At 46.4% G+C, this 18,499-nt stretch overlaps 1 protein-coding gene across 1 annotated transcript in view; it reads right to left on the reverse strand.

Annotated features, from left to right (window-relative positions):
* Window positions 1-18,499, reverse strand: part of MKS1 (MKS transition zone complex subunit 1) — a 57,070-nt gene that overhangs the window by 24,208 nt on the left and 14,363 nt on the right. The window contains exons 6-15 of the mRNA XM_069761393.1: window positions 13,443-13,571; window positions 12,226-12,330; window positions 11,836-11,944; window positions 7,513-7,569; window positions 6,460-6,502; window positions 4,356-4,418; window positions 3,957-4,027; window positions 2,853-2,922; window positions 2,668-2,772; window positions 333-466 (exon numbers count right to left, since the gene is read on the reverse strand). Coding sequence (XP_069617494.1) covers window positions 333-466; window positions 2,668-2,772; window positions 2,853-2,922; window positions 3,957-4,027; window positions 4,356-4,418; window positions 6,460-6,502; window positions 7,513-7,569; window positions 11,836-11,944; window positions 12,226-12,330; window positions 13,443-13,571 — 886 coding nt within the window. The remainder of the gene's footprint in view (window positions 1-332; window positions 467-2,667; window positions 2,773-2,852; window positions 2,923-3,956; window positions 4,028-4,355; window positions 4,419-6,459; window positions 6,503-7,512; window positions 7,570-11,835; window positions 11,945-12,225; window positions 12,331-13,442; window positions 13,572-18,499) is intronic.

Consider the following 18,499-nt stretch of genomic DNA (forward strand, 5'->3'; position numbering starts at 1 on the left):
AGTGCGATCAGGGGCTGGTCAGAGTGTGATCAGGGGTTGGTCAGAGTGCGATCAGGGGTAGTCAGAGTGCGATCAGGGGTAGTCAGAGTGCGATCGGGGGTAGTCAGAGGATGTGGTCAGAGGGTAGTCACAAGGTGTGACCAGAGGGTGATCCAGGGGCAGTCAGATGGTGGTCAGATTTTTTCAGATGTGAAAAAAGAAAAGAAAAGAGCATTCCCCATCTTCTCCATTCAATCTCTCTCTGTGAAAGTCAGACTACACGGGTGAGAAATGTTGCTCTATCCTTTTGTATTTGTAGAAAAGAGGCAGCTTATAGAAACAATGCATTTTACCTGAAAGGTACCGGGTATCCTGGCATAAGTCATGTCCTCCAGTTCAGGAGAGCCGCCTATGAAAAACCTTCGGAGCTCAGATACTGTTCCCTGTTCCACAGGTCGCCATGTTTGTGCTGTGATGTTGTGCATTCCTGTGCACAGAGTAGGAGAGTTAGTGTAATTCTCCACTGTAAATTCCCAGTAACACTAAGTAACTTCTGGGCAGCTACTGACTATGGTATCACCAATGGGAATTACAACACACACAGAAATTAACCACTTAATGACCGGCAATAGGTGGTTTACAGCTGTCATTAGGCAGTCTTACAGCTTACTCCTGATCTCCTGGAGGGGATTAAAATGATCTCTGTTCCTTGGTGTTTAACCCTATGATTGCTTTGGTCAAAAATGACCAAGACATGATCAATGCAAATTATCCTCTGGGCTCCTCTATGACTGGGGACTGGAAAAGTCCTTTGCATTCAGTCCAAGGATCCTAAGAAGGTTTGTATACCAAGACTGCTCTAGTGTTACCGTATAGCAATAAGCTGTATCAAATTGAGACGACAAAGTATTAGCATATAAAGTACACTAATACATTAGAGAGATGTACAATAATCAAACAAATACTAAAATTACAAAATAATGCCATTTTTAGGCATAAATATACATTCTCTTACACATTCACTGACTAATAAAAACACTAACCCTATTAGGTATGTACACACGTTTAATAGTCTGAGGAATTCCACAGGCTTTAAATCATGAACAGTATACAAATAAAACAACAAAAACAGCTACAGAGACACAAGTCTTCCCTAGCTCCGGAGCGACTTCATTCCAGTGACTGACAGTGATCACAATGGTGGGGTCCTCATTGACTGGATAGTAATGCCATATCCTAGCAATTTGTCATCAATGTTTATGCTGGGACAACCTTTCACTTGCAAAATACATACATAAAATAAATCTGCTGCACCGTTAAAGAGAATCTGTCAGCAGGTTTTTGCTATGGAATTTGAGAGCAGCATGATGTAGGGGCAGAGAGCCTGATTCCAGCGCTGTCAATTACTGGACAACTTGGTGCAATTTTGATAGGATCCCTGTTTTCTCTGCTGTAGGTGTAGCAGTGTTATGAATGCTGAGCTGTGTATAACCCCCTCCCCCACCCGATTAGCAGCTTTCTGTCTACACTGTGCATTGTCAGCAAGCAGCCAATCAGGGGTGGGGTTGTAGAGATTAGCCTGTCCGACCTGCACGTTAGACCTAGTCTTCTGCTGATAAAACACTGATTGTATTGAAACTACAGCAAGCTGCCTAACAAGTGACACATTCCTGGAATCAGGGTCTTTGCTCCTACCTACATGATGCTGCTCTCATATTACATAGCAAAAACCTGCTGATAGATTCCCTTTATAGAGAACAAGCACTTTTGCAGTTGTTCTTAAGATAGTAACACTTTTTTTTTTGTTTACAGCTCATTGCCTAGGAGACCGACCACCCTTGTCTATCGTGTAAACGTAGTGTTGAAGCTTGTCGGGATTTAGGCTATGTGCACACGTTCAGGATTTCTTGCAGAAAATTCCTGAGAAAAACCTGACATTTTCTGCAAGAAATCTGCATGCGTTTTTTGCGCATTTTTGATGCGTTTTTTTCCCGGACATTTCCCAATGCATTTTATAGTGGGAAATCCGCAAAAAAAACCCCGCAAAATTAATGAACATGCTACGTTTTTTACCTCGATGCGTTTTTTTCGCGGAAAAAAACGCATCATGTGCACAAAAAATACAGAATTCATTCAAAATGATGGGATGCATATTGTATGCTGTTTTTTTTGCGGTTTTATAGCGTTTTTAACATTGAGGTCCAGCGATCCTGGCCAGCATTAAAAGAGTGCTTACAAGGTCAACAGAAAAAGCTTGTAACCATGGCATGTGTCCTGCTGCCTAGCTGCCAGTGGCCGGTCTCCATGGCAACATGCTGTAAACATAAAGAAGCGTTGATATCTTCAGAATGGCTTAAAAATTTAATAAGCAGTAAATTGCAAAATGACTTGTATTTACACTATCAGACGATACCTATTTATTAAGATGTTCAATTATTATAGATAGATAGATAGATAGATAGATAGATAAGGGATAGACACTGGGAAATCAGGATTTACTTTCTCTTCTCAGTCCCTATTTTATGCTCTAAATCTATGATCATGCAGAATACACAGAATATATAGTAAGAACAGCCCTTTAAGGAATTACATTGATGCTGTAATTGGAGAAGGTCTGTTCTTATGAAATATTCTGTAGAGTCCGAGCACAGGACGAAGTGTGAGCAGCTCCTTTATTCGGTTCCTTACCTGGGGTCTGTGGGAGCACAACCGATCCATAGCCTTCAACACGATATCTCTGCCAAAAGTCCAGAGAAAGGACCTCAAAATATAAAACTGGCCATTGTGGGAGATCTGAAATGAACAATGAGGAGATGTGCACTTCGGACATTTTCTACGCACAGAAGAGCTTCGCTTTTTAGCCAACGACCTACCCTCGGATTCCACTTCTTCTGACAGAAAGATCTCAAAACTGAAAGGATGGCAGAAATGGGCAACGTTTTCCTGGAGGACGACAGATTAAGCTGTGACCATGGGGCAGAAATTATGTCTTACATGTAAATTACTCAGAACGCCAGGAATGGCAGATACACAGAGCTGGGAATGGCAGATACAGCCGAAACGTAGAGTTTTCAGAAGAAGCACAAAAGTGCAGACCAATTCCCGGCAGGCGCATCCATTCTCCGATTTCTTTCTATTATATGTCTGTCTAAGGCGTATTCCCATCTCCAAGATCCTATCCCAATATGTAGTAGGTGTAATAATAATACTATCAGCAAATACCTCCAATTAGAAATGTAGTATAGTTCATCTGATTCGCTATGTCACTTACCCCATGTGCTGGCATTGCAGTAGCTTAGCTATCCACGGTTTCAACCACAAACGACTTAAACGGTGATGATTAGCTAGTTGTTAGCAGTGTAAGCATGGATTCCTAATCTACTGCAAAGTCCTGCACATAGGGCAAGCAAAATAGCTAATCAGAAGAACTATACTATATGTCTAATTGGAGGCATTTGCTATTATTATTACTACTCCTACTGCATATTGGGGTAGGAAATTACATTTAATGACATTTTGGGGGAGGATTGATGTCATGGGGACCGGTATGATTGTGTATGAGGTTGTATGGATATGATTCTTTAGTTGTTAATTTGTTTTATGCAACTACATAATACTGAACTAAGATCAGACAGTGAACTGGCTTATACTTATTGCTTCTAATGGTTGTCATTGTTCATATTTTCATTGTGCTAGAAAATATGGAAAAGAAAGCCTTTAAAAAAATACATATAAAAAAAAAATCTTGGTTCATTGGCATAAATCTGTATCACAACTTCTATACTTTGGTCTAGGTGTGACACTTTACTTTTTATCCAGAAAAAAAAACAACAACTTTGCATCAAACTTATGTCTGCTATGAACAATAAGTGTATTGTAGGGGTGAAAGAAATACCATAACCCATCATGGGATAATCGCTTTCATTCTAGCAATAGGCGAGCAATACTGCCCATGAAATCCGTCAGCAGATACTCACCCTTTCATCAGCTTTAGATCTGCAGCTTTGGGTTACACCTGAAAGTTCCTGGAAGGCAGGACTGGACCAGTCTGAAAGAGAAGTGAAAGAACTAATATGGAAGCATCAGAAAAATAGACTTTTACATATTAGATCATCTTTTTTTGAAGCTGGGGTTAAATTGTGACATTGGCCATATAAGCCCTAACCCCGTCCTAGGGAAGACAAAGAACATACAGAGTATTTAGTTCTATTCCAATAATTAGCCTTTTACACATATGGATGGGAATGCACAGTTACAGGCATCAGTTGCTGGGCCCACGTCGCTCTTGTTCCCTTATAGAAACTCCTGAATTCCTGTCCTAATGTGTCCTGCATTTCTGGAAAGAATGAAAAACTTCAGGTTACTCAGATACTTACGTTTTGGTAGCTCCATGAAGAAATGAACATAGAGGTTATCATATTCATATCCATGTGCAGACACTGGGGTGAGAAAAAAAAAACATTAGGAACAGAATAAAATGTTAAACTGAAAACGAGCTGCTCTAAAATGTCAAGTAATCACATAAAGGGAATCTGTCAGCAGGTTTGTGCTATGCAATCTGAGAGCAGAATGTAGGGGCTGAGACCCTGATTCCACTGATGTGTCATTGCTTTTTCTGTTGCAGATCTAGCAGTGCTCAAAACGCGGAGCAATGTATAACCCATTCAGGTGAAATACACAGCGGGACGCAGAGTCCCCGGCTCCCTACTTATCTCAGCGTGACGGACGCGGGTGGCGCATGAGGTCACTGCCATGCACTGCCCAACGCCGGCTATAGGAGATACTCGGAGAACACATAATCCGAGCACGCTGGCTCATCAGTACTAACAACCTATTACTTAGCGTCTGCATCCAATGATCTGTATTTAACGTTTGTGGGGTCACATCGTCCATAGTGGCCCTATTAAATTGTTATACATGCGCTAGTGGCCACATTATTGTAGGTCTATGAAAATTATAGCGGTCGTCATCGCAGTAACAACAGATTATTGTTTCGTAGTGGATCCAGCGTCTAAACTGCGCTGACGACTAATATTAGTGTGTGTACACACGCGACAGCTTTTTCAGATGCATTCTACCTGGAACCCGCCTGAAAAAGTGCACAAAATGCACAGCAATGTAAAAACATCACTGCTGTGCACACGCTCAGTCTAGAAAATGTGAAAAAGAAGCAATCAGCTCACCCGATCAAGTGCACGGCTAAATAATCCAGTAATAGCAACAATCCGAACAACACAATCTTGGTAAAGTAATCACTTTATTGATAAAGTGGTATAAAAAGGTACAAAAAAATGGTTGAACACAACAGTAAAAAAAAAAAACAAATATCAGCAGCATGTTTCCGAGCTTCATGGTCTTTTGTGATGTCAGGCTTTTTGGTGCATTTCTTATAAGAAGACGTGAGCGCTGGGTATGGTTGTAATTGGTGCTCAGTCTTTTGTTACTTCTCCTGACAGCTTTGGGGTTTCAGAAACCATAGAGCCGCTAGGAGTAGAGGCTCGCTCATTCTTCGGGCCACTTGCCAGCTTTACTTTAAACTATGTAGAAAAAAAAGTCCGGCAGTCCAGCTGCTGTAAAAGTGACGGCAAAACTGCCTTTAAAGCAAAAAAAAAAAAAAAAAAAGACTGCCATTTTTTTTCCTGAATCGGTTAGGCTACTTTCACACATCAGGATTTTTGCATCAAGCACAATCCGGCGAATGCTGGAAAAAACGGATCCGGCGCTGATTGTGAAAAACTGATGCGATGGATCAGACTAGCATATCCAGATAATTGGCTGAAAAAAAATTTGGAGCATGCTCAGTTTAAAAAAAAAAACGGAATCCGGAGCCGGAATCCGTCATTTTCCGGATCCGGCACCTTCCGGCTCCCATATGCTTCCATTCTAGCAAACAGCCGTTGTTATGGACGTTTTTTCCAGAAACGGCGCGAAAACCGGACAAAACACAATGTCATGCGGTGCAATCCAGCACTAATACAAGTCTATGGGGGAAAAAAACGGATCCCCCTGCAACATTCGCCAGATCTGTTTTTCTTTTTTAATTTAGCCGGATTGAGCCTGACAGCGAAAACCTGATGCGTGAAAGTAGCCTAAGGCAGGTGCACCAGCATCTTAAAGACGTTGTGTGCCCACACCCTAGACGCCCGCACAGCAACCTATAGGCTGCTGATCTGAGGGTATGACTGCCCATATAAAACGGCTGTGCCACGCTGAGGAAGAGCACAGAGAGACAGAATGCTTTACTGAGTGTAGTTTTATTATAAGGAGTAGTGCAGGACAACTTTTCACATGGAAAACGCACAACATGACACTGCAGACGCAGAAAATTGAAATTCCTCCTTGTCTGAATGCGAATGTCCAAAAATATTCTACAGAAAAGATCTTATAGTCACAATCTATAACCAGTAACTGCCCACTGCGCGCCCAATAATGAGCTGAATAATAGTAATAAGTCACAAAGTAGCTCATTCAGGAACTCACCGATTTCTCCATTTATAAAAAGTCGCAAAGCACCAGTAGGCGGCTGCAAAGAGAAAATGGTTCTTTTTCTTATTTAATAACAAAACGTATAACACTGTATTGTTTCGAGTAATATTATGACCTATAACAAAGGTCAACTGTGCAACCAAGAAAGGAGAACACAGAGGGGGGAATTCATCAAACAACCTTCGCCAAAAATCCAGCTTAGAAAGCGTCACTAATTTTGCCTGATGAATATTTGCGCACACAGTTTGAGATTTTGGTGTATAATTGGAATCTGTCACTAGCTGCCTCACTTGATCACAGCATGATGTAGGGACAGAGACCCTGATTCCAGCAAGTTATCATTTACTGGTCTGTGTGTTGAATTTTTTGTAAGATCAACAGTTTCTTTGCTGAAGAATCTACCAATACTCCGAATGATGAGCGGTGTATAACCTCGTCCACACGACTGATTGACAGATTGGTGTAAGCAGAAAGTGGTGGAGGCGGACATATACAGAGCTCATGAATATGCAAGGCTACATGTCAGAGGGTTTACTAATCCACTAGTGATAATCAACTGTGATTTTATAAAAACTACAGCAAACAGCCCAGTGAGTGACACATTGCTGGAATCAGGGTCTCCGCTTCATGTTAGGAAGCAAAAACCTGGAAGCAGGTTCCCTGTAATATACATGAAATAAAAGGACATTTTGCAAGTATTTTTAATTTATTATTTTTTTGTCCTACTGTAAGTAAGCCGAAGGGGGAAGATTCCTGCAACCTAATGTCTTAAGGTCAGACGAAGGACAATGAGAAAAAAAAGAAGGTGGGCGCAGCGGACCTACAGGATCACAAACAGAAGATTTTTTTTTTTTTTTTATCTTTTTTTTTTCAGTATCTTTTTTCGAATCCAATATAGGACGACATAAGATCAAGCAAAATATGAAATTAAAAGAGGAAGTGCAAAGAATTTTCTTTATTTTATGTGCATGATGTTCCTTCACAAGGGATATACCGAAAACAGCTGTAACTGTTCCATGTAAAGGCAGCAGACACAGGGTAACTTACCATCTCAAAATCGGAGCCCACCAGGTTGTTCAGGTATTCTTTATGCCTACCGTACAACTGGAAAATAAATCACACGATAGGAAACGCAGAAGAAAAAACAAGTTACTGCTCCGCCCCAATCAAAAGTGTCCGCAGAGAAAGCCGGAGAGCGTCTAAACAGAGGGCGACCTGAGATGAAAAGGACGTCCGGAACGGAAAGGTTTCTCTTTATCCACTGTGAAAAACTCTGCAAATTAATTAACTATTACAACGTGCTGAGATATTGTATGCACGAGGGTCGTTCGGTTCATAGAAGGTTTAGCTGCTTTGCTGTAAACAAAGAAAAACATTAAGCCTCATTTATAAAAAAAAAAAAAACATCCTAAAACTGTTTAATTGCCCACAGCAACCAATCAGAGCTCAGATTTAATTTCTTAAAAATGCCAATGTTTTCAGGCTGCACTTCGATATTTCCCATAGTTAACTATTATATTCTTCTACCATTTTCTTTAAAGGGAATGTGTCAATTTTTTTTTATTGTTTAGAAAATTTAAGTCTTAATGTTTTAATTAAAAAAAAAAAAAAAGTGTGAATGTTATAGATCTAAAAAATTTTTTTTTATATTTTCAACTTTTAAACACTAGGGGGAGCAGCTGATGTTTGCTGTGAAAATCTAGTGTAGTGCTAGCACGCCTTACGGCTGCAGTAAAAGTGGGCGGGGTCTGCTCGCATGTGTCTGACATCACCACTCCCCTCTCCTTCTGGGTGTGTGCAAAAGGAGGGGAGAGGAGAACGTTTTGGATTACACTGCAGAGCGATATTGTTGATCACTGCAAAAGTGATAGTGACATGTGGACGCATGGAGATATTCTGCTCAGCAGACTGTATCACACATGATGGGATTAGATGCACAGCTCAGCAGCTGTATCACACATGATGGGATTAGGTACATGGCTCAGCAGCTGTATCACACATGATGGGATTAGATACATGGCTCAGCAGCTGTATCACACATGATGGGATTAGATGCACAGCTCAGCAGACTGTATCACACATGATGGGATTAGATACATGGCTCAGCAGACTGTATCACACATGATGGGATTAGATACATGGCTCAGCAGACTGTATCACACATGATGGGATTAGATACATGGCTCAGCAGACTGTATCACACATGATGGGACTAGATACATGGCTCAGCAGACAGTATCACACATGATGGGATTAGATGCATGGCTCAGCAGACTATCACTCATCATAGGATTAGATACATGGCTCAGCAGACTGTATCACACATGATGGGACTAGATGCATGGCTCAGCAGACTATCACTCATCATAGGACTAGATACATGGCTCAGCAGACTATCACACATGATAGGATTAGATACACAGCTCAGCAGACTGTATCACACATGATGGGATTAGATACATGGCTCAGCAGACTGTATCACACATGATGGGATTAGATACATAGCTCAGCAGACTGTATCACACATGATGGGATTAGATACATGGCTCAGCAGACTGTATCACACATGATGGGATTAGATGCATGGCTCAGCAGCTGTATCACACATGATGGGACTAGATACATGGCTCAGCAGACTGTATCACACATGATGGGACTAGATACATGGCTCAGCAGACTGTATCACACATGATGGGATTAGATGCATGGCTCAGCAGACTGTATCACACATGATGGGACTAGATACATGGCTCAGCAGACTGTATCACACATGATGGGATTAGATGCATGGCTCAGCAGCTGTATCACACATGATGGGACTAGATACATGGCTCAGTGGACTGTATCACACATGATGGGACTAGATACATGGCTCAGCAGACTGTATCACACATGATGGGACTAGATACATGGCTCAGCAGCTGTATCACACATGATGGGACTAGATACATGGCTCAGCAGACTGTATCACACATGATGGGACTAGATACATGGCTCAGCAGACTGTATCACACATGATGGGACTAGATACATGGCTCAGCAGCTGTATCACACATGATGGGACTAGATACATGGCTCAGCAGACTGTATCACACATGATGGGACTAGATACATGGCTCAGCAGACTGTATCACACATGATGGGATTAGATGCATGGCTCAGCAGCTGTATCACACATGATGGGACTAGATACATGGCTCGGTGGACTGTATCACACATGATGGGACTAGATACACGGCTCAGCAGACTGTAGCACACATGATGGGACTAGATGCATGGCTCAGCAGACAGTATCACACATGATGGGACTAGATACATGGCTCAGCAGACTGTATCACACATGATGGGACTAGATACACGGCTCAGTGGACTGTATCACACATGATAGGATGAGATACACAGACTGTGTCACATGTGATAGTATTAGATACATGGCTCTGCTGAGTCAGTGTAAAGCCACACTCAGATGTCTATAATGCAGGGATGTCCAAATGAGGCTTACACTGACTAAGCAGAGCGGAGTCAGTGTTCATAGCACAGCAATGTGATGATTTCACTGCTGTGCTCTGAACACTGTGGTGACAGTGGCAATGAGCACTGGTACTACTAACACCAGGCTACAGATCTGTGCTTATTGCCACTGCCCACGGAACACTGTGTGAGCTCTGACAGGGAGAATGGTATCTCCGAGCCTGGCTTCCTCCACAGCTGTGAACTGGAAACCCCAGGCTGTATGCCTGTTGTGAATTCTGTGGTCAAGCTCCCTCTTGTGGTCATGAGTGGTACTTCGGCTGGTTCTGTCCATGAGCTTCCTCTGGTGGATGCGAGTGGGGCTGCGGCTTCTGAGTTTCCTTCCTCAGGTGACGAGGTTAAGTCGTTAGGTGCTGCTCTATTTAACTCCACCTAGTTCTTTGTTCCTGGCCTCCAGTCAATGTTCCAGTATTGGTCTTGCTCTCTCCTGGATCGTTCTTGTGACCTGTCTTCCCTGCATAAGCTAAGTTCTGCTTGTGTTATTTTTGTTTGCTATTTTTTCTGTCCAGCTTGCTATATTAGCTTGTCTTGCTTGCTGGAAGCTCTGGGACGCAGAGGGAGCACCTCCGTACCGTTAGTCGGTGCGGAGGGTCTTTTTGCGCCCTCTGCGTGGTTGTTTGTAGGTTTTTGTGCTGACCGCAAAGCTATCTTTCCTATCCTCGGTCTATTCAGTAAGTCGGGCCTCACTTTGCTAAAATCTATTTCATCTCTGTGTTTGTATTTTCATCTTTACTCACAGTCATTATATGTGGGGGGCTGCCTTTTCCTTTGGGGAATTTCTCTGAGGCAAGGTAGGCTTATTTTTCTATCTTCAGGGCTAGCTAGTTTCTCAGGCTGTGCTGAGGCGCCTAGGTCTGGTCAGGAGTGCTCCATGGCTACCTCTAGTGTGGTGTGATAGGATTAGGGATTGCGGTCAGCAGAGTTCCCACGTCTCAGAGCTCGTCCTATGTTATTAGTAACTATCAGGTCATTTTCTGTGCTCTTAACCACCAGGTCCATTGTGGTTCTAAATCACCAGTTCATAACATATGCCCAGCTCACCGCTCAGGATGCTACAATATAGGAGATCCGGCCAATGGCTGCTCAGTCGGTCTCCTGTGGCTGCTGGATTTGGGGTGTGTAAGTCAGGTGCTCAGACACTTATGATGATGCTAATGCATCACACACAAATCAGATTACAAAAAGATTTAAGCACAGGTTGTAAAGTAACAAAACAGGTAAAAAGCCAAGGGAGTGAATACTTTCACAAGTCACTGTATGGAATATAGAGTTTTCAGTTCAGTTTACTTGGTGCTGGTGCTGTGTAGCAGCCATTGTTGCTGTGGTGCTGTGTCTATGGGGTGGTGTGACCCAAAACCCTGGGACTTTGCATAGAGGCATGGGTGGTGTGGGGGATCTGGGTTCACTCCACCTGCCAGCAGTGTTGTGGTTGCCGCCATGCAGCACTACGCCTAACAGAGTATGGGCCCACTCAGGGGTGCTACATTATCATAGGAGGGGGCTTATACAATGTGATCAAAGTCTAAACTAAGAAGCTTAGGTCCAGTCTTGAATATTTTGCTTAGCCGAAGATGAATGTATAATATTTGGCTGTGTGATGCAGGTTTTTTTCTCCACAGTGACGGAGTATTGTGCATGCGTGAGCACTGCTCCATTTGTAGTACCGCTGCCATCGATCTATAGAGGAGAATGGAGATGGTCACACTTGTGTACACTCACTCCATTCAGATGGGTCTCTGACAGCCCTTTTCTCGGCAGTGGGGTGTGGGTCCCAGGCATCAGACACTCACCAATCACAGACTTATAGTGAATAATTATGGAGGATAACCCTTTACTCACATCTCTATAGAGAATCTCTTCCCGCTCCTGCTCTTCTTGTTGGACTGACTCGGAGACATGCTGCACAGAGAACCTCCATAGTTCCCGCTTGTGAGTCTCCACCTCCAGCCTTAAGACAAGTAAAGGGCAGCTAAGAGGTGTATTATAGGCCCGTACGCTCACATCTATACAATATTGGGACAATCTCTTATTCGGGTCACAGAGATAAAAAGGTTTTATACAATAAATAAGTAGCCCCTTCCTCGAAAAACCATAAATCAGTACAAAGAGAATAGAGATGGGGTGCAAACAATGTTGGTCTATTTTCTAATTCTATTTGGTTAAATTGCAGTACTCCTGTAAAAGTCAGACATTCAGAGATTTCAGTGTAAGATACAGCACTCGTGTTACCTGTATGGCCCTTTAGTTCCAGTGACGTCAGGTTTTAGAGTGATGACTCCATTACTGTCTACACGTATAGTACAAAGAACGTGCTCATTCTCCTTCAATCCTAATCTGTGCAATGAATGCATAGAAGAGATTATGACAGTAAGCAGTTCACAATTGCAATATGCTGGCAGTTTTTGGCTAAATATATAAAATGTTAATGATCTCAGTAAGCATTCACGCTCATATTTCCAGCTGACTGTTATCCCCTTAATAACGTCCATCTACCTGACTGCGGGGGCAGCAGCGTGTGGAGAGGGCTCAGCAGCTTAGCTTGGTCCACACACGTCTGACATTGGCTATGGCTATATCACCTAGCCCGCATCTATGTCTAATAGCAGCACCGATCACTGCTGTTAACCATTTGATTGCTGCTGTTAAACTCTCACAGTGGCGTTTAAAACGAATATGCTCTAGCTCTCCGCAACATCATTGCGGGTCACCAATGGTTTGCCATGGCAGCCAGGTACCTGCTGAAGGCCGCCGTCGCGGGCAAGACAGTCACCCTAATTTGTGTAACCTAGCCCCACCATTGATGGTTAATATACATTGTACACAGAAAGCTGCCAATCAAGGGAGTGGGAGGAGTTATACACAGCTCAGCATCTGAGCACTGCTAGTTCTGCAGCAGAGAAAACTGTGATTGTATCACAACTGCTGCACCCAGCAAACTAAGTAACAGAAGGGTAGGAAAAAACAAACAAAAAAAAAAATTGAAGGCGGAGTGAAAAGGGTTAAAAAAAAAATGAACACCTCACTTTTTACCTCTCCCCACTTCCACGACGAGCGGCGTCTCACTTCTATAGCCAGCACAGGGAAGTGGGGCAGTGCATGGCAATGAAGTCATGCGCCACCCGCAACACGCACGATTAGCTGACAGCCACTGATAAGCCGGCACGTGTACAGCGATTGTGGTGCAGATGAATGGGTTACACATGGCTCAGCATTTTGAGCACTGCTAGATAGGCAGCAGAGAAAACAGTGATACATCACTAGAATCAGGGTCTCTGCCCCTACATCGTGCTCCTCTCAGATGAGGAATTAATCACCTGGTGACAGATTCCCTTTAATAGTCTAGTGAAAGTCCATTGTTAATTTATTCCCTAATTCTACAATATATACCAATAAGATATTCTATATGGTAGTACACAAGTTTACAACTGTATGAGGGGAAAACTCACTTTCCAATTGGTCCTAAATCAGCCATGATGTACATCGTCTGCACAGGTGTATTAATAATGTGATTCATTTTTACAAACTCCTCTGATGGTTTCCATGTGACAAGGCGACTGCGTATTCCAACTCCATCCCTATAAAATAGTGCAGAAATAGATTAGATCACAGGTTACGATTGTACATAACACACTGGCCGAATACCGACCAAGCGCCCTAAATCTACAGTGCTCGGTCCGGGGGCATTATTCTGGCACTGTTGCTAACATATAGTGCAGATTTCCAGCTTCTTTAATCCCGTAAACACTGCTGCAACCAAAGCAAACAAACACTTTGCTCTGCTCTATTGTATATACACACAGCGCCCTGCTACGTGCACACAGCGCCCTGCTACGTGCACACAGCGCCCTGCTACGTGCACACAGCGCCCTGCTACGTGCACACAGCGCCCTGCTACGTGCACACAGCGCCCTGCTACGTGCACACAGCGCCCTGCTACGTGCACACAGCGCCCTGCTACGTGCACACAGCGCCCTGCTACGTGCACACAGCGCCCAGCTACGTGCACACAGCGCCCAGCTACGTGCACACAGCGCCCAGCTACGTGCACACAGCGCCCTGCTACGTGCACACAGCGCCCAGCTACGTGCCCACAGCGCCCAGCTACGTGCACACAGCGCCCAGCTACGTGCACACAGCGCCCTGCTACGTGCACACAGCGCCCTGCTACGTGCACACAGCGCCCAGCTACGTGCACACAGCGCCCAGCTACGTGCACACAGCGCCCAGCTACGTGCACACAGCGCCCTGCTACGTGCACACAGCGCCCTGCTACGTGCACACAGCGCCCTGCTACGTGCACACAGCGCCCTGCTACGTGCACACAGCGCCCTGCTACGTGCACACAGCGCCCTGCTACGTGCACACAGCGCCCTGCTACGTGCACACAGCGCCCTGCTACGTGCACACAGCGCCCTGCTACGTGCACACAGCGCCCTGCTACGTGCACACAGCGCCCTGCTACGTGCACACAGCGCCCAGCTACGTGCACACAGCGCCCAGCTACGTGCCCACAGCGCCCAGCTACGTGCACACAGCGCCCAGCTACGTGCACACAGCGCCCAGCTACGTGCACACAGCGCCCTGCTACGTGCACACAGCGCCCTGCTACGTGCACACAGCGCCCTGCTACGTGCACACAGCGCCCTGCTACGTGCACACAGCGCCCTGCTACGTGCACACAGCGCCCTGCTACGTGCACACAGCGCCCTGCTACGTGCACACAGCGCCCTGCTACGTGCACACAGCGCCCTGCTACGTGCACACAGCGCCCTGCTACGTGCACACAGCGCCCTGCTACGTGCACACAGCGCCCTGCTACGTGCACACACAGAGCCCTGCTACATGCACACACAGCCCTGCTACATGCACACACAGCCCTGCTACATGCACACACAGCCCTGCTCACAGCCCTGCTACATGCACACAGAGCCATGCTACATGCACACAGAGCCCTGCTACATGCACACAGCGCCCTGCTACGTGCACACAGCGCCCAGCTACGTGCACACAGCGCCCAGCTACGTGCACACAGCGCCCAGCTACGTGCACACAGCGCCCAGCTACGTGCACACAGCGCCCAGCTACGTGCACACAGCGCCCAGCTACGTGCACACAGCGCCCAGCTACGTGCACACAGCGCCCAGCTACGTGCACACAGCGCCCAGCTACGTGCACACAGCGCCCAGCTACGTGCACACAGCGCCCAGCTACGTGCACACAGCGCCCAGCTACGTGCACACAGCGCCCAGCTACGTGCACACAGCGCCCAGCTACGTGCACACAGCGCCCAGCTACGTGCACACAGCGCCCAGCTACGTGCACACAGCGCCCAGCTACGTGCACACAGCGCCCAGCTACGTGCACACAGCGCCCAGCTACGTGCACACAGCGCCCAGCTACGTGCACACAGCGCCCAGCTACGTGCACACAGCGCCCAGCTACGTGCACACAGCGCCCAGCTACGTGCACACAGCGCCCAGCTACGTGCACACAGCGCCCAGCTACGTGCACACAGCGCCCAGCTACGTGCACACAGCGCCCAGCTACGTGCACACAGCGCCCAGCTACGTGCACACAGCGCCCAGCTACGTGCACACAGCGCCCAGCTACGTGCACACAGCGCCCAGCTACGTGCACACAGCGCCCTGCTACGTGCACACAGCGCCCTGCTACGTGCACACAGCGCCCTGCTACGTGCACACAGCGCCCTGCTACGTGCACACAGCGCCCTGCTACGTGCACACAGCGCCCAGCTACGTGCACACAGCGCCCAGCTACGTGCACACAGCGCCCAGCTACGTGCACACAGCGCCCAGCTACGTGCACACAGCGCCCAGCTACGTGCACACAGCGCCCAGCTACGTGCACACAGCGCCCTGCTACGTGCACACAGCGCCCAGCTACGTGCACACAGCGCCCAGCTACGTGCACACAGCGCCCTGCTACGTGCACACAGCGCCCTGCTACGTGCACACAGCGCCCTGCTACGTGCACACAGCGCCCTGCTACGTGCACACAGCGCCCTGCTACGTGCACACAGCGCCCTGCTACGTGCACACAGCGCCCTGCTACGTGCACACAGCGCCCTGCTACGTGCACACAGCGCCCTGCTACGTGCACACAGCGCCCTGCTACGTGCACACAGCGCCCTGCTACGTGCCCACAGCGCCCTGCTACGTGCACACAGCGCCCTGCTACGTGCACACAGCGCCCTGCTACGTGCACACAGCGCCCTGCTACGTGCACACAGCGCCCTGCTACGTGCACACAGCGCCCTGCTACGTGCACACAGCGCCCTGCTACGTGCACACAGCGCCCTGCTACGTGCACACAGCGCCCTGCTACATGCACACACAGAGCCCTGCTACATGCACACACAGCCCTGCTACATGCACACACAGCCCTGCTACATGCACACACAGCCCTGCTACATGCACACACAGCCCTGCTCACAGCCCTGCTACATGCACACAGAGCCATGCTACATGCACACAGAGCCCTGCTACATGCACACAGAGCCCTGCTACATGCACACACAGCCCTGCTACATGCACACACAGCCCTGCTACATGCACACACAGCCCTGCTCACAGCCCTGCTACATGCACACAGAGCCATGCTACATGCACACAGAGCCCTGCTACATGCACACAGAGCCCTGCTACATGCACACACAGCCCTGCTCACAGCCCTGCTACATGCACACAGAGCCATGCTACATGCACACACAGCCCTGCTACATACACACAGAGCCATGCTACATACACAGAGCCCTGCTACATACACAGAGCCCTGCTACATACACACAGATCCATGCTACATACACACAGATCCATGCTACATACACACACAGCCCTGCTACATACACACACAGCCCTGCTACATACACACACAGCCCTGCTACATAAATACACAGCCCTGCTACATACACACACAGCCCTGCTACATACACACACAGCCCTGCTACATACACACACAGCCCTGCTACATACACACAGAGCCATGCTACATACACACACAGAGCCATGCTACATATACACAAGCAACCCTGCTGCATAGGCACACAGCCATGTTACATACACACCTGTAGAACTCTGCTAGATACAAGCACAGCTCTGCTACCATACAGACCAAAAGTTTGGACACACCTTCTCATTTAAAGATTTTTCTGCATTTTCATAACAATGAAAATTGTGCATTCACACTGAAGGCATCAAAACTATGAATTAACACATGTGGAATTATATACTTAACAAAAAAAGTGTGGAACAACTGAAAATATGTCTTATATTCTAGGTTCTTCAAAGTAGCCACCTTTTGCTTTGGTGACTGCTTTGCACATTCTTGGCATTCTCTTGATGAGCTTCAAGAGGTAGTCACCAGGTGTGTCGAAACTTTTGGTTTGTACTGTACATGTGAGTGTGTAGCATCGTTGCATACATACTGCAGCTCTGCACACACCTTTGCCACATAAACATACCCACTAATTTTAATTGAAGTATATAAACTACTATATTTTGAAGTTCCTTCCAGGAAAGTGAATATCACATAACCTCGAAGGTCCTTCAAATAATCAGGAGTTAATGTGCAGTTCCTGATAGATTCCTCTTCTGCCCTGCACCGATCAGAGCAGGGTAAGAAGAGAATGTATTGTGCCACCGTACAGTTCTATCAATGATCAGAAAGGACAATGTGCCATCGTTCTCTTCAATCATAAGAAGATGTCTCCAGACTTTAGAAGGAGAAAAACACTTACTAGCAAAAATATGGTAAATAAAAATTTCAACATGAAATACAAAAAACCCTACCGACCGCAAACAGTCATTATCGCAAACCCGACTTCTCCAGCGATGCTCTAGGTGTGCTGAACGCTTATGGAGGAAAACTCGCACACCAGAAGACTTCATACACTTCAAATTTATGTTAAGGACCTATAATTCTGCCCTTCACCTCGCCAAACAGACCTACTACACCACCCTGATCTCCTCACTAGCCAACAACCCCAAGAAACTTTTTAACACCTTTCACTCCCTCCTCAGGCCAAAAGCACAAGACCATATCACAGACATTTGTGCTGATGACCTGGCCTCCCACTTTATAGAGAAAATAGACAATATTCGTCAGGAAATCCGCTCCCAGACACCAAGTGCAATGACTCCCATTCCTCCCTGCATCTCCCCTGGCTCACTCTCCACATTCGATCCCATCACAGAAGAAGAAGTCTCCAGGCTCCTCTCCTCTTCTCGTCCGACTACATGCACCACCGACCCCATTCCCTCACCCCTCCTCCAGTCTCTCTCTCCAGCCGTCACAACTCACCTAACTACAATTTTTAATCTCTCCCTTTCCTCTGGTATTTTTCCCTCCTCCTTCAAACACTCTATCATTACTCCATTACTAAAAAAACCCACCCTTGACCCATCCTGCACAAACAACTACAGATCGGTCTCCAATCTCCCCTTCATCTCAAAACTCCTGGAGCGCCTAGTCTACTCCCGCCTTA

This window comes from Ranitomeya imitator, chromosome 3 (assembly GCF_032444005.1).
Source record: "Ranitomeya imitator isolate aRanImi1 chromosome 3, aRanImi1.pri, whole genome shotgun sequence".
NCBI classification, from domain to species: Eukaryota; Metazoa; Chordata; class Amphibia; order Anura; family Dendrobatidae; genus Ranitomeya; species Ranitomeya imitator.